Here is a 22,208-nt window from a genome sequence, read left to right on the forward strand (position 1 = left end):
GTCGTGGCATCCCTGATTCGCCCTGCGGTATCACCCCAAAGGGCGTACAGGGGCATACAGCAGGGATGGAACCTCCGCAGCGTTTGTAATCCGATGGGGCCCTTTCACGCTGCCTTCTCCTGCAGGGGGGTTGCTTCCCCCATCATGATGTCCACTTCCCTGCCTCAGCACACTCTCCCCCGGAGTCTTCAGTCTTCCTGGACGAGAGCACTGTACACAGGCAGGGGCAAGGTGCCCTGCCTGCACAGCATCCGACGCTGGGCCGGGGCCGGCGCCGCCGAGAACAGGTAGGACCGACCTTCTCCTACCTTCTCCTCCAGGCGGCTACAAAATTGAGGCCCTGGTCTCGGCCTAGACGCTCTGCGCCCCTGCCACGTCTTAGCTGTCGGTGGCGCGCGCAGGCACAAGCGCAGACCTCCCTCTTGGCGCTCCGGTCATCGCTGCTGCCCCACCACTGCTTGCAGGCAGGACCGCCTGTCTCTACTTCCCTGCGCGCCGGCAGCCCCAAAATTTAGGCCCCGGCTCCGGCCTTGTCTCCAGTGTCCCAGGCCCGCCCCTTCACTGCAGCGCTATTGGTTGCCGGCCGTCCGTCTCCGCCCTCCGCTCTGCCCCAGGCATCACAGGGGGGGCGGTGGCTGTGTTTTTCCCGCTCTCCAGACTCCCTCAGCGTCCATCTTCCTTAAAAAAAAAAAAAAAAAAAAGAAAAGAAATAGGACTCCCAGTGTGCGGATTGCTGAAGCTGCAGCAACCGTTTATAACAGTAAAAACAAGCCCTCAAAAGTGCCACAATCATACAGGGATTGTGTTTTTATCAGAGGTTGAGTTTATTATATATATATATATTATATATATATATTGAATTATACAGGTGCTATCGGGCAACTAGTTGACATGATAGATACATACATATAGAAGGGAACGGTGGTTTTTTACTATCAACATATGTTCCCAGAATGTTATCTCAACTTTTGAATTCACCCAATTCATGTCAGATTTAGTGATTGCAGCCACCGCAGCCCCTGACACGGCAGGTCCCGGTATCTCCCCCGGCCGGCTGGTCAGCGCCCCTGTCTCAAGCCATAATTCCCCTCGCTGACGTCCTCGGGTCGGTACGCATACGCTGCGTCCCTGGCCGACGCTCTGTCATACCTCCACAGGACTGGCGCAATCCCCTCGGGGAGTTTTCACCTTCATCCCCAGGTCCAGACGGCCGCTCCTCCGGAAGCCTTTCGACCTTTCAGGTGATGGCCCAGGTGTACCGCCTCTGCTGGAGTCCGAGCAGGCGCCTGATGTTCGGCGCATGACGAATGGCCTGGAAGAAATGGTGAGTCAAGCCATAAAGGTACGGACAGCCCTTTTCTCTCCATGCACACACAGGGGGAGGTGAGTCCCGTGCCAGGGACCTTATCCACGGCTCGAAGCGGACCCGCCTGGTCTCTTCGGCGCCCCCCCTAGTTTTTCCTTCATTCCCAGGTCCAAACTTCCGCTCCACCGGAAGCCTTCCAGCCTCTCTGGTGATGACCCAGGCATACCACCTCTGCTGGATTCCGAGCAGGCGCCAGAGGTTCGCCGCATGACGAATAGCCTGGTAGAAACGGTGAGTCAGTCCATAAGAGCACGGTGAGTCCTCTTCTCCCCTCTGAGCACACAGGTCTCCTTTAAGACTTTTCTGGGGGACCCATGATGTATTCAGTGGTCATCCAGTAGTTCGCCGGGTTGTTGCGTCATGGCAGACAACAACCAGACACGACGTTTACCAGTGGTAAGTCTTGTCATTGTCATTATCCCTTCCCCAAAGGGCTCCGGAGAGAAGGGGCATGCTCCCCTGTGATCGGCCTGCCAGGGTTCCACCTGGCTTATCATCCCTAACGTGACGTCTCTCAGGGACTCCATGGACACCCTACGCAGCGGTCTACGTTCCATCTCGGCCGATTCAGAACTGGTTGACATCTTCGGTGAGTACCTTCTGAACACAGCCCGGGCGTCTGCCAGCGGCAGGGTCTAGGTCTCTAGCAGCAGTGTGACCACCTGTTAGCACTCTAACTCAAGATCTGGAATGCGGATGCGACCTCTATTGCTGGTCTCCCTTCCGCTCTTAGGACAGCGTCCCTTCGGAAATGGGCTAGTCCAGTTGGTCCCCTAGGCCACCTGAGGGAAGAGATTCTTCCCCTACCCAACATCGACCCAGACGCATGCGGGTGCGTCGCTCCACCGCTCGGTTCCAGTCCTTCGCGCCTCAACCTTTCAAGGCGCCTCTATCCCACCAATAGCTCATCCACCTTGCGAGGCAAGGGACCACTTCCTTGCTTAAGGGTCGTTACAGGGATCATAGCGGCTGCCATGCCCATCCTACACTCCAGAGCTATTATGGTCACTCCGCCCTGGTACGACCTGGTGGTCAGGAGTTCTTCCCTCAAGGGCTGTCGTATGGGTGTGTAGATAGCCTCGTCGCCTTTTCGCTTCTAGAGTAGCCGATCTTTCGGGAAAGGTCTTCTCAGACCCCGCCCCGGCGGATCATCCCTTTAGACACGGTATTCAATACCGTCCGAGGTCAGGTACTCCTCGCACAAGAGTGGTTCTCTTCCCTGCACCAAGGCCTCCGTACTCTCTGCCATCCCCACCAGTTTGTCCATCGGTCTTGGTATGCGAGTCCCCGGTCAGTTGTTGGCGGGGATATAGGCAGTACACTGTACCCAGTTGCATCCTCGACTCTTTCAGCGGGCCCTAACGAAGAAGGGGGTCAAATCTCTCCTTGCTATGGACCGCTGGTCCCGTCTATATCGAATGACCCGCCATTCCCTTCCTAAGTGGACCATTCTTCGCATCCTCCCTGGGGAGAGTCCCTTCTCTTCTTCTTCTTCTTCTCTGGAGGATAGTGTCCACCGTCACCGATCTCCAAGACTGGGGTGTGCCTCTCCATTCCCGCAGCACAAAGCTGTGGACACCCCTGAGTATTGTCTCCCTATCAACATTCCAGAATTCAGCCATCCGGCTAGCCCGGCTACGATTTCAGCACCGTGTACTTGGTTGCCCAGTCAGATTCCAGTCTGACCATGCCGCAATGGTGGCGTGCATCATCCACCAGGAAGACGCAAGGAGTATCATGGTAATGGGTGAAGTCAAGAGGACCTTGCACTGAGCCGGATCTCTTCGCGCCCTAATCTCGGCAGTGCACATCCCTAGCACAGACAACCCTCCTACAACCCATCCGCAAGTTCAGGGAGCGAATCAAGTGGCAGCCGAACAAATTCTGTTTCTTTTTTAGGACGCGGGAAGAAAAGAGGAAACCCACGAGGAGGTCGAGGAGGAGGAGATTGGGGAATGACGCTTCGGTCACAGGTGAGGGTCCCAATTTAGTCGTTAATATTTCTAGTTACACTCTAGCCCCTAATGAACTTGCTGTACTCAACAAGGGTTTAACCTTCTGTCCTACACCTAAATGGGATGCCTTTTCTTTAGAAAACGATTTACAAAAATTCTATAGATTAATTAGGCTTAAAACACACTTTGGCCTCAATCCCAGTATAATTACGGATGCACCCTCACCCTCCGAGGACCTCAGTATAAAAACATTAGGTTTACGTAACCCTAGTCAGTACATGCCCCCAAGAACACACCATGCAACAGAAACATTCATAACCTTGGTAGACCGGGATATTAAGGATAACATCCATGAGCATGCACTGGGTTTCTTCCCTACGCGTAACAACTTGAATGCCTCTGAAAGATCAGCCATAACCTCCTTAAAAAACAATAAGGAGATAACTATAAAGCCTGCGGATAAAGGGGGTGCTATTGTAGTACAGAATACCCACGATTATATTAGAGAGATCAAACGCCAACTAGAAGACCCTAATACCTACCAAAAACTACCTTTTGACCCAGTCTTTAAAATACAGCAGAGGATTAAACAGTTTTTAGCTACATATGTAGATAACGGTATTATTGATCAAAAGACGTGCACCTTTTTGACTAAATTACATCCAATAACTCCTGTCTTCTATGTCCTACCTAAAATTCATAAGTCACTGTCTAATCCTCCCGGCCGGCCCATAGTAGCTTCGACTGAATCTATATTAGCACCTTTGTCTATTTACCTAGAGAAAATTCTCACTCCACTAACCAAAAATACTAAGTCATATATCTTGGATACCAATAATTTTCTACAGAAAATTAGAGAGCTAAGGCAGGTTCCCCCCACTAGTATTCTGTGCACCTGGGACGTAAGTAGCTTGTACACGTCAATCTCGCATGAAAAAAGGGATCATGGCCACTAAACTAGCACTCGATAAAACCAACTTAGCCAAGAGTCTATTGATTTCACTGTAGGCCTCCTGGAAATAGTCCTACATGAAAATTACTTCTTGTTTAAGGACGACTACTATGTCCAGACGCATGGGACCGCTATGGGCTCGAACATGGCCCCGGCTTATGCTAATCTCTATATGGACTATTTTGAAGGACGCTACATATACTCTTATCCGTCCTTTGATGAGCATTCCCATCTATGGGTTCGCTACATAGATGATGTCTTTTGTATTTGGCAGGGTGATCTCGATAGTCTGTTGTCTTTTGACAACCACATCAATACCATATGGCCAGAATTAAAATTCTCATTGAGTTACCACTCTGAGAGTATCAACTTCCTTGACACATGCATCAAGAAGGATCATCTGGGTACTCTTTCCTCAGATCTATACCGCAAGCCAACGGATCGTAACTGTATGTTGCTTTATAGCAGCTGTCACCCTAAATCCACAAAAAATAGCCTACCTAGGTCGCAATTCAAAAGAGTCACAAGGATTGTGTCTGATGAAGTCACAAAAAAAGAAAGGATAGAGGAAATGTCAGAAAGGTTTCGTGAACGTAAGTACCCAGAGGCATTATTGGAAACTGAGAAGGGGATGGCGTTGACCATCACTCCGGAAGAAAGAAATAGAATACTTCCTGATAGAGTACCATTTGTCCACACCTTTCATCCCTCCATGCCAAAAATTTATAATATTATCCACCGCCACTGGCCCCTCCTGAGAAAAGCCTATCCACAAATTGACACCTTTCTACTTCCCCCCATTATGTGCAAAAAAAGACCCAAAAACATCAAGGACTCTTTAGTTAGAGCAGACGTAGGCAGTGACAAAAAATTAGACACGCAGACGTTCCTGGCTCCAAAACGAACCGGAACCTTTCCCTGTTTAAACTGCCCATCATGCTCCAATGTGATTAAAGGGGATCACTTTACGCACCCTAGGTCTGGGAAGAGCTTTTACATCAAGGAACACTTCACATGTGAGAGCAATTTTGTCATATATCTCATTAAGTGCCCCTGCGGCCTCCTCTACATAGGGGAAACCATCCAACACGTGGGTGACCGTATTGCTAGCCATAAATCCACCATTAGGTGTGGTAAACTATGGCTACCAATCCCTCATCACTTCCATGAGGCAAAACACACAATAGCACAGTTACGCTACCAAGTGATTGAGAAAGTCCATAGACCTAGGAGGGGCGGCAACCACATCGAACTCCTCAGAAGAAGGGAGAGCTTTTGGATCCACAAATTACAGACACTAACCCCTAAAGGCCTGAATAGAGAGCTAGATTGGCCAATGTAAAGTTTATAGTTACTTCCTGTGACTTATTCCTGTGATGGACTTTATGATTACTACCTTATACTAACTAGCTTGTATTGCTTACAGAAAACTTGAAAGATGTCACCCTTTCTCTTCTCTCTTCCCACATCGTGCACTTCTCCATAGATGGTAACGTATAAAAATTGCACTTCTATATAGTTCATAGTATATGATCATGTATTCTCTCTAGCATGTTGGGACCCTACCTTGTTATTTTCAGAAATGAAATATGTCTAACCAATTATTAATTCCAGATTATATCCTCCTCCTGGACCTCTACATTATAAATCAAGTGTACTACACAGCATTGGATGTGAATTGACAGGATCGTATTATGTTCCATTACAGTTTAAATATTGTTTGTCTAGGATAAATCTGTTGAATTATCTACATACCTATTCTTAATCCATTGTCTTCTGTATACCGATATGCTAGGAGGGTCAGCCAATGTGTTTTTATACGAAGTATGGTTCTACTGCCTCTCTTCTACTGACTTTATCCTCATTTTACTATTGTACTCTTAAATAACTAATTTTACCAACATTCTCTATCTCTCCCTTTCCATTTCTGACCTCGGAAACCAGCAACCCAATCATACCACTTCATTTACATATACCTACATCTACAACGCCTTCCCAGTGTTGCTGTATGCTCCTCCTGTGTCTAAGTACGGAATTTGACGCACTGCGCATGCGCGGGCGCTTTTCCTCTATACCTAACGGTAACCACAGATATTCTAGTAGCAAGGCCGACTACCACTGCGCATGCGCTAACGGCGAACGGCACTTCCGGGTCACGGCATTAAAAGCCGACAGATCCTGGCACACAGCACACTCGAGCCACAACCTGGGAAGGCGGCTATAAGGTATGTTGACAGCTCCTTTGACACTCAGCCAGACTACAACGCTATACTAAAACTAGACTTTGTCTCTCTTACCTTGTAGAGGACTTCTTGCATTCCACCCTTATACACCAAATCTCTCATATGCAGTATACAGGTAGTATGTCTTTGTTCCTTGGCAATTTCTGTTCACCTTAAATGCAAACTAGCAAGATGGGTCTGTGTTCATACCTTGTGATCATATGCTTGACTCAGATGCAACTCCATATGCATACATTGCCTTTAAACATCTGTATAATATTGGCTATTATGACTTTGATTGTAGATGGAAGCACTCCTCAGTACACCGTAACAAAAATTTGCCGTTATATGACTGGCCCTATCCACCGCAACCAGCAGGTAGCTAAAGTAGTGATGCAATAATCAAGACCCAGTACATGCTTGTGTTTCATTTATAACTTGCTTTATATCTACTAAGGTGCAACTTAGCAAAGGGTTTTTCCCTAGCCACTACGTCTTCCGCAAAAGACATATGTCCACACCTGAACGGCCCGTATGTAATGAATACACGCTGTATACCATAAACTCCCTCTATACGCCTGTCCCCATCTACTTCAACTACCAGGTATTTTACTGAGTGACGCTATGAATAGGAACCAGTATATATCTTAGTCTTATAAATAACTGACTCTATATCCATTAAGGTGCAACATATCAGGGAACTCTTCCCGTATTTCCACATCTACTGCAAAGGACGTACATCCACACCTGAACAGTTCATATGTAATGAATATGCAAAACAGGTACTGAGACAGATCTAGAAACCTCTACTCCCGGTTAAATGTTTTTTACTCATGCACATACCATTTTATCTACAGAGCTCTTCTCCTGTGACCTCTATTCTAACATACCCTGGGTGGAAGTCCTCTCTATTCATCTCTTATCCCTGCAATTGCAGACTACATAGAATAAAGCAAATATTCTTGAGAGAAACTGTCTTTTTCTAGTGAAGGTATGCCATTTATGCTTGTCTTGCTGTCTTCTTCATAGCACTGCCTTATATTCGGTATAATCCTACATGACAGAGTTGCCTTTTGCCTATATCTGTCATCGTTGTATTTACAGAAATTCACTTTATCCCCTTCATGGGTTGTTCTACTTATCTGTATATATGTAAATTTTGTATAAATTTTGTATAATATTGTAAAAAATTGATTATTACTTCTGTTCCTCTTCCCTAGTGACCCGGCGTGAGAAAGGCCCGTATTTAGGTCGAAACGTCTTCCTCCCTTGTCACTGTATAAATAAAATTCCACGTTTTTGCAAAAGGAATCAACTTTGTTCAAGTTTTTCTTCTACTTCTAATATATTGAGAGTGCAGTGTATTAATATTGACTGATAACCAGGACCACGGTCCTCTCACTTGCACCTCACCAACTTTGATTTTGGTTGGAGCACACCATATTTTTTTGAATATAACATCCCTAGCGTGGACAATGGATCGGCCCTCTTTTCTCGGCAGGGATTGCCCCGCGTCAGGCAGACGGTTCCTCAACAGAGAAGTCCCCAGCCAGATTTTCGGTGAAGGAAGACTCCGGTCAGGGACCCAATGGCCTTACGATTCGACTATCAGGTCCACGGTTCATCGAGTGGTGCTCCATCCACCTGGCCTAGGTGTCGACGTCCTCGCACGGTCGTGACGCCAGTTCAGGCTCCCATGCATCTTCCCTCTGCTTTCCGGGTTTTCAAGGTTTCTTCAAAGAATCAGGGCAGAAGGTGGCGCCAGAGTGGCCCAAATGAGCATAGTTCACACAACTCACTCAGCTCCTCACAGTTGCCCCGTGGCACCTTCCAGACCCTCCAGATCTTCCGTGTCGGGGCCCTCTCTTCCACCAAGACTCAAAGGTCCTTATTGACGACCTTACTAGTGGATCCCGGCTACTGGCTCAGACAGGCCTTTCGACAGGAGCAATACACACAATGTTTAAGGCCGGACAGCCAGTTGTCATCACAAATCTATTTCCACACGGGGAGATCTCCTCCGGTGGTGTAAGGAGCACATCTTCTCTTCTCTTGCTCCTTCTCCCTTCCGTCATTGCTGGCATTTTTGCAGTCAGGTCTGGATGCGGGTCTCTCGCGCGTCCCTTTAAGGGCCAGGTGTCTGCTCTATCTATTCGGTTTCAGAAGCCTCTCGCTTCTCGTCTGCCAAATTAGGCCTTTCACCCAGGGAGTCACCCATCTGACTCTACTGTATCGTCATCCACTAGAGACGTGGGACCTAGATCGGGCGAGGGGTTCGCTTCAGGGTATCCTGTTTTTTCCTTCTGTTCTCACCTGTTTTGGAAAGTGGGTTCCTCGTTGCCATCACGTTTTTTACGAAGGGCATCAGGACAGGCAGTCCTCTCTGGTCGTTTTCTCCTCCTTTTTCTGGGCCTCCACCTGCACAGGAGGGGGTGCTCCAGCCAGACCCCGCCTTCGGTCCGGGGCTGTCTCGCTGTTCCACCTAGATAGGGGATTGGGTTTCGGTCATTCTGTCCTAGTACTTCTCTCAGCCTGAAAGGGGCCTTGTTTACTCTGGCCCTGGTACGAGCTCTCAGTTTTTTGTTATGTCCTCAGGACCGCACCTTTCGGTGACACCGACAGTCAGTTCATGCTGGCGCCCAAGGCCAAGATTGCCACATGGTTCCAATTCTGCTAGAGTTGAGGCCTACCGCAGGTAGAACGGATCCCTGCCACGGGCAGTGAAGGCGCACTATACCCGTGCAATGGGAGCATCTTAATCGATTAGTCTTCGGACGTCAGACGGCCAGGTCCGCGAGGTCGCCTCCTGATCTAGTCCGCACCCAGGTATCGGCAGAGGCCAGTCTTGGTGTAGGTTTTTGCGGGCGGCGGTAGCACACCTATAACAAGATAGGTACTGGCAGGTCTGGGTCAAGCCCGACAGGGGGAAGATGTTTCCTACCTATCTCCGGTGCTTGCTCTTTTCCCACCCAGGGACTGCTTTTGGACGTCCCATAGTCCTGTGTCCCCCAATGAAACGATAGAGAAAGAAGGATTTTTGTGTACTCACCGTAAAATCTCTTTCTCTGAGTCTTCATTGGGGGACACAGCACCCACCCTGCTTGTCTTGTGTTACATATTGCCTGCCTATCGCCTCGGTGGTCCATATTTCCAGGCCACTTGTCGCACGACGACTTGGTTATAATTTTTACTGTGACTTATCTATGGGTCTTTGTTTTGGTTCTCCTCCTACTGCTTGTGCATTAAACTGAATTGAGCCTGCCTCTGGCTCGGGGTGTATACTGCTGGGGAGGAGCGAACTTTTTATGTCTACTTAGTGTCAGCCTCCTAGTGACAGCAGCATAACCCATGGTCCTGTGTCCCCCAATGAAGACTCAGAGAAAGAGATTTTACGGTGAGTACACAAAAATCCTTCTATTTAAATGGGAGCAAACATGGGGAATGAAAAGGGGTCATCCAAGTAGTTGGCAAACCCCTTTAAGCGATTTAATTTATTTTTACAGAGTTATATTTTATATTTGTGCATATTAGAAATGTTAAAATTGTTCCAAAATTCCAAATAGCTAAAGGGTTGGAGGCACTGAGATTTTGATATTAACACCTATTCTTGGTGCAGATTCAACTAGCTGATTGAAGATAATGATGTCATCAATGAGTCTCAGAAAGTCCTTTTCAGATTTGCATGTTTTTCTATAGTGTAGTTAGGTAATAGCACTATAATTTACCTATATGAATTCCTATTTTGTAGTATTTTAGCAAAATACTCACTCAGTCGCCTTCTGCATGTGATCAAGTTGCTTAGAAAGCCTTTTGTTTTCATCCTGCAATGTGATTTTCTCATCCACTGTAGTAAGACATTAATAAACATGTTTTAGCATATTCTGGAAAACCAGCATTAGCATTTAAAGGTAATCTGTCAGGTCCAATATGCAACCAGAACCACGAGCAGTTCTGGGTGCATATTGCTAATCTCTGCCTAACTGTCCCTGTATACACTAGCATAGATAAATGGGTCTTAAGAAAAAGTATTTCTAAAGATCTTATTATTGTATGCTAATGAGTGAGGGGACTAGTCCCCTGGGCATTAGTTTCCTTTGCTAGTCGGCTCCATTAGCATGTTAAACGCCCCTGTAGGCGTGCTAACATGCTAATGAATGTGCAGTGTCAGTGGATGATCTCACTCACCTCTCCGCCGCCATTGACGCCCGACACTGGATTTCGGCTCAGTGCGCATAACCCCGGAGTTTCGGTCATGCGCACTATGAAGCCGGGTGTACACGTCCAAGCTTCAAACTGAAGTAGTGCGCATGACCGAAAGTCCGGGATCATGCGCACTGAGCCGAAATCCAGCGTTGGACACAATGGCAGCGGAGAGGTGAGAGTGACCATCCGCATTCATTACAAAATAAATAATAATAGATAAAAATTAAACCCCATGAGATTTTTTTCATTACAGCCACTAAAACTGTATGTAAGGACCCCCTAACCCCAAATATGGCTGGTCGGGAAAAGGAATGGGGAAAAATGGCCCAGTATGGCATTAGTTTTTCTATACCGTCTATAAACTAAACAGTCTGGTGTTTATTTCGTGCAACTGTCATTTATTATATCACATTGCTTATTGCAGGTAGACATGATTTATTACGGACCTTTATTGTTTACAGGGGCAGCAGAATATCTTTAATTTTATAACTAGAAGAGTATGTAAAATAAATTTTTTTGAAAATTGCATAATTTTGTATATTTGCATTATATGATATAATCTGCTTAAAAAAAAAAAAAAAAAAAAAGTTCTCACTGAGCTCTGTGATTAGTTTCAGGTTTTGTTGTCGGATATTCTCAAACTCCAGTTGCTTTTTTCTCATGTGATCCTCCGTTACTGCACAGCGATCACAAAGACCGGCCCGTAACCTGAAAGAGGAGTAATAATCATTATCAGCAGTGACATTAGCCCTACAACGTACAGAATCTGCTCTTCTCTGCTGCTTTAATGACACGGAACACGTCACTGTTTTTTTATTTGCAGTTATAAATTTGAAACCAATATTTAACAGTATACATGGTTTCCATTATTCAGTCTAAGTAGGATGTGAATATTGTATATTGTAAGGGATGGTGATTAGTATGAGCACATTGTGCCTATAACACTGAGCCAGCAGCAAAAACAGTAAAGTCAGAGACAAGAGTAGGAGAGCTACAGACTTCACCTTGCAAGGGTTATCTGTAGCGTTTCCCAGGCAGATTTGATCAAGAATATCACCTTATGCATTGCAAAGGCTAATGTTAGCAAACAATTCCACACAGAGGAGTGACATTCGGGGGATTTTAAATCTCTATCGCAGTTCAATTTATGGAGGAAAATTATATGAAATGTGCAGATGAGATTTTTATAATCTCATTAATATTGACGGTACTGTATTACTTGCAAATCAGCATGGAAAATTCACACCATGTGTTTACCCGGCTCTGTACACATTTGAGGCTCCATCAGAAGCAAAATAAGAAAAAAAAACATTACACAGTATTTTCTCAGCAAAAACAATTGTCTCTAAACAGAATTGGTTCAATCCCACTGTTAAGGGTACTTTACACGCTGCAATATCGGTACAGATATCTCTAGCGAGCATACCTGCCCCCGTCGGTTGTGGGACAAGGGCAAATAATAATAATAATAATAATAATTTTATTCATTTATATATCACTGCCCGTGTCGCACAACATCGCTTACACCCGTCACACGCACTTATTTGCCTAGCGACGTCGCTGTGACCAGCGAACCACCTCCTTTCTAAGGCTGTGGTTCGTTCGGCGTCATAGTGACATCACTAAGTGGCCGCCCAATAGCAGAGGAGGGGCGGAGATGAGCGGGCCAAACATCTCGCCCACCTCCTTACTTCCTCATTGCCGGCGGGACGCAGGTACGGTGAGTTTCCTCGTTCCTGCGGTGTCACACATAGCGATGTGTGATGCCGCAGGGACGACGAACAATCTCGCTACTCACCTATCAACGATTTTTGGTGTTGGAGCGACCTCTCCAATACCAACGATTTTTAGCTCTTTTGCGATCGTTTTAGGTCGCTCAGAGGTGTTACATGCTGCGATGTCGCTAACGACGCCAGATGTGCGTCACAAACACCGTGACCCCGACGATATATCGTTAGCGATGTCGCAGCATGTAAGGCACCCTTAAGTCAATGGGGTGTTTTGATGTGATAAAGTGCCGGTTGTAGCTTCAGTTTAAACCTCTTCATGACACATGACGTACATGTCCGTATCCGCGAACACGTCAGCTGATTTCAACAGCTGACATGTGTGCCTGCCAGGAGTGAGTGGAATCGCTTTCCACCCGCCCCTTTTAACACATTACATCTCGCTGTCAAATTCTGACAGCGAGATGTAACAGCGTGCCGCCGTAAGCATAACTTACCCACCCCCATCGGCAGTCACGTGACGTGATCATTTGACTTCTGGTGGTTGCCATGGTAGCACAGGGTCATGTGATGACTCCTGTAGCTATCAGGAGTCACTTTCTCTCACTGTCGGCAGAGGGCAGTGTGTCAGAGTAAAGCAGAAATGGAAGAGTGATCAGCCTGCTGATCGTTATAGTCCCCTAGGGGACCTAGTAAAATAAGAAAAGAAAAAAAAAGTTAAAAAAAAGTGTTTTAAAATACTAAAAAAAATAAGACAAACCTAAAAGTTTAAATCACCCCCCCATTCGGCCCATTGAAAATTAAAGGGTTAAAAAAATAAAAAATATACACACATTTGGTATAGCCGCGTTCAGAAATGCCCGATCTATCAAAATATAAAATCATTTAATCTGATCGATAAACAGCGTAGCAGCAAAAAAATTCCAAACGCCACAAATTTTGGGTGAAATACAATAACAGGCGATCAAAACCTAGCATCTGTGCAAAATTGGTACGGCTAAAAACGTCAGCTTGAGACGCAACAAATAAGCCATCACTGAGCCATAGATCAAAAAAAAATGAGAATGCAACGAGTTTCAAAAAAATGGCGAAAAAAGTGCGCCACTTTGTTTGGACAGACTTGTGAATTTTTTTTAATCCCTTACATAAAAGTAAACCTATACATATTTGGTGTCTACAAACTCATACGTATGGGGAGATAAGGTATGCACACCAGTGACTATGTAAGGGGAATACATGGAATAGCAGAAACTGCTGTGTGAATACTGACTTGAAAAATCCAATAGCTATATGTAAAGTGAAAATGTGAAAAATGGAATCTGCATTACTGCCATGAACATATGAATCAAGAGAAATTTAGCTACTGAATTGATCAATGCAATAGAGCCCCAACACTACGCCAAAGTATTTCTCTACGTTGGGGTCCCTAGCTTGTGTGTGTCCTCTCATGCAGTTAAAAAACTTACCGTGTATGGGAAGCTGAGACCCAGGCTATATATGCGTATGATATGGATTGGCAATAGGTGTGGTTGGGGAGGGTTCACAAACGAAAAACTACTAACAATAAGGAATAACGTTTGGAACACCTTCCAAACGTTATTCCTTATTGTTACAAACTCATACGGACCTGACACATCACACCCACACATCAGTTGAATCATATAGTGAACATGGTGAATAAAATATCCGAAAAGAAGGGAATTTTGTTTACTTACCGTAAATTCCTTTTCTTCTAGCTCCAATTGGGAGACCCAGACAATTGGGGTGTATAGCTATTGCCTCTGGAGGCCACACAAAGTATTACACTTAAAAGTGTAAGGCCCCTCCCCTTCTGGCTATACACCCCCAGTGGGATCACTGGCTCACCAGTTTTAGTGCCAAAGCAAGAAGGAGGAAAGCCAATAACTGGTTTAAAGACCAATTCAATCCGAGGAAACATCGGAGAACTGAACCATACCACATGAACAACATGTGTACCCGAAAAAACAGAAAAACCCCGAGAAAACAGGGCGGGTGCTGGGTCTCCCAATTGGAGCTAGAAGAAAAGGAATTTACGGTAAGTAAACAAAATTCCCTTCTTCTTTGTCGCTCCATTGGGAGACCCAGACAATTGGGATGTCCAAAAGCAATCCCTGGGTGGGTAAAAGAATACCTCATGATAGGGCCGTCAAACGGCCCTCTCCTACAGGTGGCCAACCGCCGCCTGAATGACTTATCTACCTAGGCTGGCGTCTGCCGAAGCGTAGGTATGCATCTGATAATGCTTGGTAAAAGTAAGTAGACTCGACCAGGTGGGTGCCTGACACACCTGCTGAGCCGTAGCCTGGTGCCGTAATGCCCAGGATGCACCCACGGCTCTGGTAGAATGGGCCTTCGGCCTTGAGAGAACCAGAAGCCCAGTAGAACTGTAGGTTTCAAGAATTGGTTCCTCGAGCCCCCGAGCAAGGGTGGATCTGGAAGCTTGCGACTGTTTACGCCGACCAGCGACAAGGACAAAGAGTGCATCCGGGTGGCGCAGGAGCGCCATGCGGGAAGTAGAACCTGAGTGCTCTCACCAGAACCAACAGATGCAAATCTTTCTGAAATTGATGGACTGGACGAGGACACAAAGAAGGTGAGGTGATATCCTGATTGATATGAAAATGGGATACCACCTTAGGGAGAAATTCCGGAACCGGACGCAGAACTACCCTGTCCTGGTGAAGGACCAGGAAGGGAGTTTGTATGAGAGCGTTGCTAGCTCGGAAACTCTCCTAAGAGACGAGACCGTTACTAGAAGGCCACTTCCCGTGAAAAACGGGAAGGGAGACATCCTTCAAAGGCTCGAAAGGCGGCATCTGGAGAGCAATTAGAACCTTGTTCAGATCTCAGGGCTCTAACGGCCGCTTGTACGGAGTGCTGAGAAGACAAACTCCCCGTAGGAACGTGCGTACCTGAGGAAGTCGTCGTTTCTGGAAAAATACAGATAGCGCTGAGACTTGTCCCTAAAGGGAACTGAGCGACAACCCATTTTCCTACCTAGATTGCAGGAAGGAAGGAAACATAGACGATGCAACCGGCCAGGGAGAAACACCCTGCGCCGAGCACCGAGATAAGAACATCTTCCACGTCCTGTGGTCAATCTTGGCGGACGTTGGTATGCTAGCCTGTCTCATGGTGGCAACCACGTCCTGAGGTAATCCTGACGACACTAGGTTCCAGGACTCAATGCCACACCATCCGGTTGAGGGCCGTAGAATTCAAATGGAAGAATGGCCCTTGAGACAGCCAGTCTGATTGGTCTGGTAGTGCCCCCGGTTAGCCTACCGTGAGGCACCACAGAACCGAGTACCACAACATCCTCGGCCAATTTGTAGCGACGAGGATGGCGCGGCCGCAGTCGGTCTTGATCTAGCGCAGTACTCTGGGCAACAATGCCAGAGGTGGCACCTAAGGTAGCTGGAACTGCGACCAATGCTGAACTAAGGCGTTTGCCGCCAGAGCTCGATGATTGTGAAACCGTGCCATGAAGCTGGCACATTGTTGTTGTGCCGTGACGCCATTAGATCGACGTCCGGCCTCTGTCAGCGGCGCCAGATCTCCTGAAACCCGTCCGGGTGAGGAGACCATACTCTTTCGGCCACACCTCAGCGACTTAGGAAGTCAGCTTCCTAGTTTCCACACTTGGGATGTGAATTGTGGATATGGTGGATGCCGTGTCTTCCACCCACATCAGAACCTGCCGGACTTCCTGGAAGGCTTGCCGGTTGCGCGTTCTTCCTTGGTGGTTGATGTATGCCACCGCTGTTGAGCTGTCCGACTGAAGTCGGATATGCTTGCTTTCCAGCCGCTGTTGGAAGGATTGTAGGGCAAGATACACTGCTCTGTGTTCAAGAACATTGATCTGAAGAGTGGACTCTTGCTGAGTCCACGTACCCTGAGCGCTGTAGTGGAGAAAAACTGCTCCCCACCCTGATAGACTCGCGTCTGTCGTAACTATCGCCCAGGACGGGGATAGGAAGGACCTTCTTTTTGACCAAGAGGTGAGAAGAAGCCACCACCGTAGAGATTCCTTGGCCGCCTAAGAAAGAACGACGACTCTGTTGAGGGACGTCGACTCCTCGTCCCATTGGCGGAGAATGTCGCATTGTAGTGGACGCAGTAAAACTGCGCGAAAGGAACTGCCTCCATTGCTACCATCTTACGTAGGAAGTGCATGAGGCGTCTCAATGTGTGCGAATGGTTCTTAAAGAAGAGCTTGCAGCCCGTAGTGAATGCTGTTTGTCCAGCGGCAGCTTCACTATCGCTGAGAGAGTAAGAAACTCTATGCCTAGATATGTTATCGATAGGGTCGGGGTCGGATCTGACTTTAAAAAGTTGATGATCCACCCAAAACTCTAGAGAGTCTCCAGCGCAACGTTCGGGCAGTGTTGGCATGTTTCCTAAGAGAGTGCCTTGACAAGTAGATCGTCTAAATACGGGACCACAGAGTGACCCTGAGAGTGCAGGACTGTGACTACTGCTGCCCTGACCTTGGCGCAGACCAGTTGGACTGTCGCTAGCCGGAAGGTAGAGCTACGAACAGAGGGTGTTCGTCTCCTATAACGAAGCGTAGAAACGCTAGTGCTCTGGATCAATCGGCACGTGTGGATAAGCATCCTTGATGCCTAATGATGCTAGGAATATCCTTGGGACCTTGAGGCGATGACATGGCGGAGGGATTCCATCCGGAACCGCCTGGTGTCCACGAGCTTGCTGAGCATTTTTAGATCCAGAACGGGACGGAACGGCCCGTTGTTATAGGTACCGCAAAGAATTTGGGGTAAAAACCGTGACCTTGTTCCTGAAGAGGAACGGGGGTCATCACTCTTTCTGCCTATAGAGTGCACCCTGTTTGCAGAAGAGCAGCGGCCCGGCCGGGAGGTGGAGAAATTCTGAAGAATCGAGTAGGAGGACGAGAAGTGAGCTCTATCCTGTACCCGTGAGACAGAATGTCTCACACTCAATGGTCATTGACCTATGGCAGCTAAATATCGCCAAGGCGGGAGAGCCTGCTACCGACCGAGGCCGCAAGTCATGAGGAAGCCGCCTTGGAAGCGGGTTTTCAGACTGTCGCTTTTTTGGGCGAGACTGAGCCCGCTAAGAATCTTAGCTCCTCTGATCCTTTTGAGTCCCCATTGGACGAGGAAAAATGGGACCTGCCCGAGCCTCGAAAAGGCCGAAAACCCCGACTGCCTCTTGCTCTGTTGGGGTTTGTTGTGTCCGGGCTGAGGAAAGGATGAATCCTTACCCCTGGACTGTTTGATGGTTACATCCAACGCTCACCAAACAGTCGGTCAGCAGAAAAAGGCAACTGGTTAGGCAACCTTTTTTGGAAGCAGAATCTGCCTTCCATTCACTTAACGAGCAGACCAGGCTCTGCTTAAAAACACGGAGTAGCGGAGGCTACCGCCGCACGGTTCGCAGAGTCCAGGACAACCTGAATCGCGTAAGAAACAAATGCAGACATTTGAGAGGTTAAGGATGCCACCTGCGGCACAGATGTACGTGTAACCGTGTCAATCTGTGTAAGACAAGCTGAAATAGCTTGGAGTGCCCCAAGGGAGAGAATGCCGGAGCCAACGGTGCGCCGACAGCCTCATAGATGGCTTTCGACCAGAGATCCATCTGTCTGTCAGTGGCATCTTTGAGTTTGCAGTTCCATCTCCCACTGCAACTATGGATCTAGCTACAAGCCTGAAGGCAGAGTGGTCCAGAAAAATACGTGAAGCTGACTCCTCCACTGGAGGAGCTGTGAGAAATAACCCACATTCTATAGATGGACGCTATAAGATTATTTACTATGGCGTCACAATCAGGTGTATCCAGATTGAGAGCGGTCTCAGGATCAGAATCCTGAGCCGCTACTTCCGCCTCATTACACAGCGAGTCCTTCTGTTAGGACCCTGATGAAACCGAGGCCGCTCATAGCGAGCCCACTTAGGCTGTCTGGGACTGACGTCCGTGCAGAGCCGTGACTCTGGGATGCGTGTGACATTCCCGGAGCTGTTAGTTATTCACACTGAGGGGGGCCATGGATCAATGATTCAACAGTGCCCATATTGTGAGAGACATGTCCGGACTGCTAGGCTTCTAGTATCATAGCCATAGTCTCAGAAAAACTGTCAGTAAATACTGCAGACACCGTCCTCATCCCCTGGCCATTAGTGCATACAATGGGGGCCGTATAGCCGTACATGCTGTACCAGCTGTATAGAAAAACATGTGGTTCTGCACCTTTGTTTTACACAGAGAATATGCTGATAACTCCTCCGCATAATCCAGGAGGGTATATACAACGTGCGACCAAACAGTGCAATGTATATAGTACAAGCATATCTATAAGTGCACTTCTGCACTAGTGGGGTTAGCACCACAGGTGCTGCTTAACGCCTGTTACAGCGATTGTGTGACTATCAGAATGCCAGGGTCTTCCACACTTGTCTCTGTATCGTACAGAAACTGACACTAATGGCTGCCGGTGTCCTTGTAGAGAAGGAAGCCGTGGGCGTGCCTGAGAAAGTGCGGGAATCCGGATTCACAGTGCACACAGTGAGAGGGGTGGAGTATGCAAAACATACTCCAGCTCTCAGCTCTGCTCTATGCAGCGTCACGCCCCTACCCTGACTGTCAGGGCTGTGGGCGGTAACGAAGGGAGACTAGGCCCAGAAGCCGGGGACTCGAGTTAACAGCGCGGCCGCCGTAAGGCTATGTGCACACGGTGCGTTTTTCTCGGCGTTTTTGCGCGTTTTTCGGGTGCGTTTTTGGCCTCAAAACTGCATGACTTTGCTTCCCCAGCAAAGTCTATGAGTTTTCATTTTTGCTGTCCCCACACAGCGTTTTTTTTCAGCTGCGTTTTTGTGGTGACCACAAAAACGCAGCATGTCAATTATTCCCGCGTTTTTCACTGCGCTTTTCATCCATTGAGTTCAATGGGATGTTGAAAGACGCAATGAGAAACGCAAATAGCTGCGTTTTGGTGCGTTTCTAAGACCAAAAACGCAGCTATAAACGCAGGAGGTGGGTAGTAAAGTGACGTGTACAGGAAGAGGATTCCTTCTGTCAGTATAGACAGAAGCATGAATCCTCCCGATACCGTCACCGCCGCGTCCATCTCCCGTCCTGTGCATGTATGCTGCCGTGCGGCGCCATGTACAGGCAGGAGGTGGAAGCGGCTGCGAGAACAAAAGTTAACAGTAGAATAAAAAAAAAAAAAGTTATACTCACCTGTCTGCAGCCTCGCGGTGCCATGCCCGCTCCCAGCTCCTGTCACGGTATCGCCGCTCCCGCTGTGTGCAGTCTCCCCGGGGCAGGACCTTGCTTGCAGGACCTGGCGATGGATCACCTGATGCAGTCACCTGACGCATCAGCTGATCGAGTCTCGGGCTGACGCGGGCGCCCGGCCGGTATCAGTGGATGCGTCAGGAGACTTCATCCCTGATTACCGGCAGCTGCTGCAGCGATCGGACGGGATCAGACTCCCGCCCCATCGCTCCGGGAGCTGCCGGTAATCGGTAATCAGCACATGAGTGAGTATTATTTTTTTTTTTTTTTTCTACTGATGCATCAGCTGATTGTATAATCGGCTTTTATACAATCAGCTGATGTGTCATGTGCTTCAGCCCCTAGAACCTGACACATCATCTGATCGCTTTGCCTTCCAGCAAACCGATCAGATGATATTGGATCCGGATTGGACGGCGCGGGACCCTGACCCAGGATTACTGCGGAGGGGGGTTTATTTCAATAAAGATGGAGTCACTAATTGTGTTGTGTTTTATTTCTAATAAAAATATTTTTTTGTGTGTTGTGTTTTTTTTTTATCTTTACTAGAAATTCATGGTGGCCATGTCTAATATTGGCGTGACACCATGAATTTCGGGCTTAGGGCTAGCTGATAATATACAGCTAGCCCTAACTCCATTATTACCTGGCTAGCCACCCGGCATCAGGGCAGCCGGAAGAGTTGGATACAGCGCCAGAAGATGGCGCTTCTATGAAAGCGCCATTTTCTGGGGTGGCTGCGGGACTGCAATTCACAGCGGGGGTGCCCAGAAAGCATGGGCACCCTGCACTGTGGATTCCAATCCCCAGCTGCCTAGTTGTACCCGGCTGGACTCAAAAATGGGGCGAAGCTCACGTCATTTTTTTTTAAAATTATTTCATGAAATTCATGAAATAATTTAAAAAAAAAGGGCTTCCCTATATTTTTGGTTCCCAGCCGGGTACAAATAGGCAGCTGGGGGTTGGGGGCAGCCCGTACCTGCCTGCTGTACCCGGCTAGCATACAAAAATATGGCGAAGCCCACGTCATTTTTTTTTTTTGGGGGGGCAGAGAAATCCTGCATACAGTCCTGGAAGGAGGATGCTGAGCCTTGTAGTTCGACAGCTGCTGTCTGCTCTCCTGCATACACTATTGGATGGAGGATGCTGAGCCTTGTAGTTCGACAGCTGCTGTCTGCTGTCCTGCATACACTATTGGATCGAGGATGCTGAGCCTTGTAGTTCTGCAGCTGTCTGCTCTTCTGCATACACTAGTGGAGAATGAAGAACACATTGAAGAAGGAAATGACATCAGACCTTTTTTTTTGTTCACTGATAAAAAACGCATAAGGACGCAGTGAGCAAAAACGCAGCAAAACGCAGCAAAAAAACGCACCAAATCGCGGCAAAACGCGTGCGTTTTTTGCCGCGTTTTTTCGACGCAGGTGCGTTTTTGTGCGTTTTTAGCGGCCAAAAACGCACAAAAACGCAGCGTCAAAAAAACGCAGCGTGTGCACATAGCCTAAAAGCGCGGGCCGCGCTGAAGTCCCCGGCGCACCACAAGTGCCAGCCGCGCCGCAGTTCCAGCGGCCGGCGCGACCGATTCATAGAAGTGGCCAGCGTCCCGCCCCTCTCCTGACTGGCAGGTCTGGGGGCGGGAACGAACGGAAGCAGGCCGCAAAAGCCGGGGACTCTAGTTATCAGCGCGGCCGCCGTAAAAGCGCGGGCCGCGCTGAAGTCCCCGGCGCACCACAAGTGCCAGCCGCGCCGCTGCCAGCGGCCGGCGCGACCGATTCCTGGAAGTGGCCAGCGTCCCGCCCCTCTCCTGACTGGCAGGTCTGGGGGCGGGAACGAACGGAAGCAGGCCGCAAAAGCCGGGGACTCTAGTTATCAGCGCGGCCGCCGAAAAAGCGCAGGCCGCGCTGAAGTCCCCGGCGCACTACAAGTGCCAGCCGCGCCGCAGTCCCAGCGGCCGGCGCGACCAATTCCCATAAGTGAGCCTGCTTCAGCAAAGCTGAATGAGGCCATGGCACAGGCGCCGCAGCGCTGATGTCCCCCGGCGCACTACAACACCCAGCATGCTGCGGTGTGAGCGCCAAATGCACGGGGACACAGAGTACCTTGAGGAAGCAGGGCCATGTCCCTGATGTACTCCGCTCCATCCAGCATCTTCTCCAGGGGCTGTAGATGGAGCACGGTCTCAGTGCCTGGAGACCGGTAAATCCCACTTCACCCAGAGCCCTGTAAAAAGGGATGGGGAAGGAATCAGCATGTGGGCTCCTGCCGCCGTACCCGCAATGGGTACCTCAACCTTACAAACACCTCCGACATACAGTGGGGTGAGAAGGGAGCATGCTGGGGACACTATATGTGTCCTCTTTTCTTCCATCCGACATAGTCAGCAGCTGCTGCTGACTAAAAAGTGGAGCTATGCGTGGATGTGTTGCCTCCTTCGCACAAAGCACAAAACTGGTGAGCCAGTGATCCCACTGGGGGTGTATA

General features: G+C 48.4%; 1 protein-coding gene and 1 long non-coding RNA gene across 4 annotated transcripts in view; one reads left to right on the plus strand and one right to left on the minus strand.

Annotated features, from left to right (window-relative positions):
- The window catches only part of RBBP8 (RB binding protein 8, endonuclease), a 146,551-nt gene that overhangs the window by 85,312 nt on the left and 39,031 nt on the right, over positions 1-22,208 (minus strand). For all 3 annotated transcript variants that reach the window (XM_075314456.1, XM_075314457.1, XM_075314458.1), the window contains exons 5-6: positions 11,294-11,406; positions 10,264-10,339 (exon numbers count right to left, since the gene is read on the minus strand). In XM_075314456.1, the coding sequence (XP_075170571.1) occupies positions 10,264-10,339; positions 11,294-11,406 (189 nt within the window). The remainder of the gene's footprint in view (positions 1-10,263; positions 10,340-11,293; positions 11,407-22,208) is intronic.
- LOC142243009 (uncharacterized) lies at positions 3,270-5,763 on the plus strand. The gene is made up of 2 exons (XR_012724293.1): positions 3,270-3,339; positions 5,700-5,763. It is a non-coding gene; the product is annotated as an uncharacterized LOC142243009 (long non-coding RNA).

The sequence above is a fragment of the Anomaloglossus baeobatrachus genome, chromosome 6, assembly GCF_048569485.1.
Source record: "Anomaloglossus baeobatrachus isolate aAnoBae1 chromosome 6, aAnoBae1.hap1, whole genome shotgun sequence".
Lineage (NCBI taxonomy): Eukaryota > Metazoa > Chordata > Amphibia > Anura > Aromobatidae > Anomaloglossus > Anomaloglossus baeobatrachus.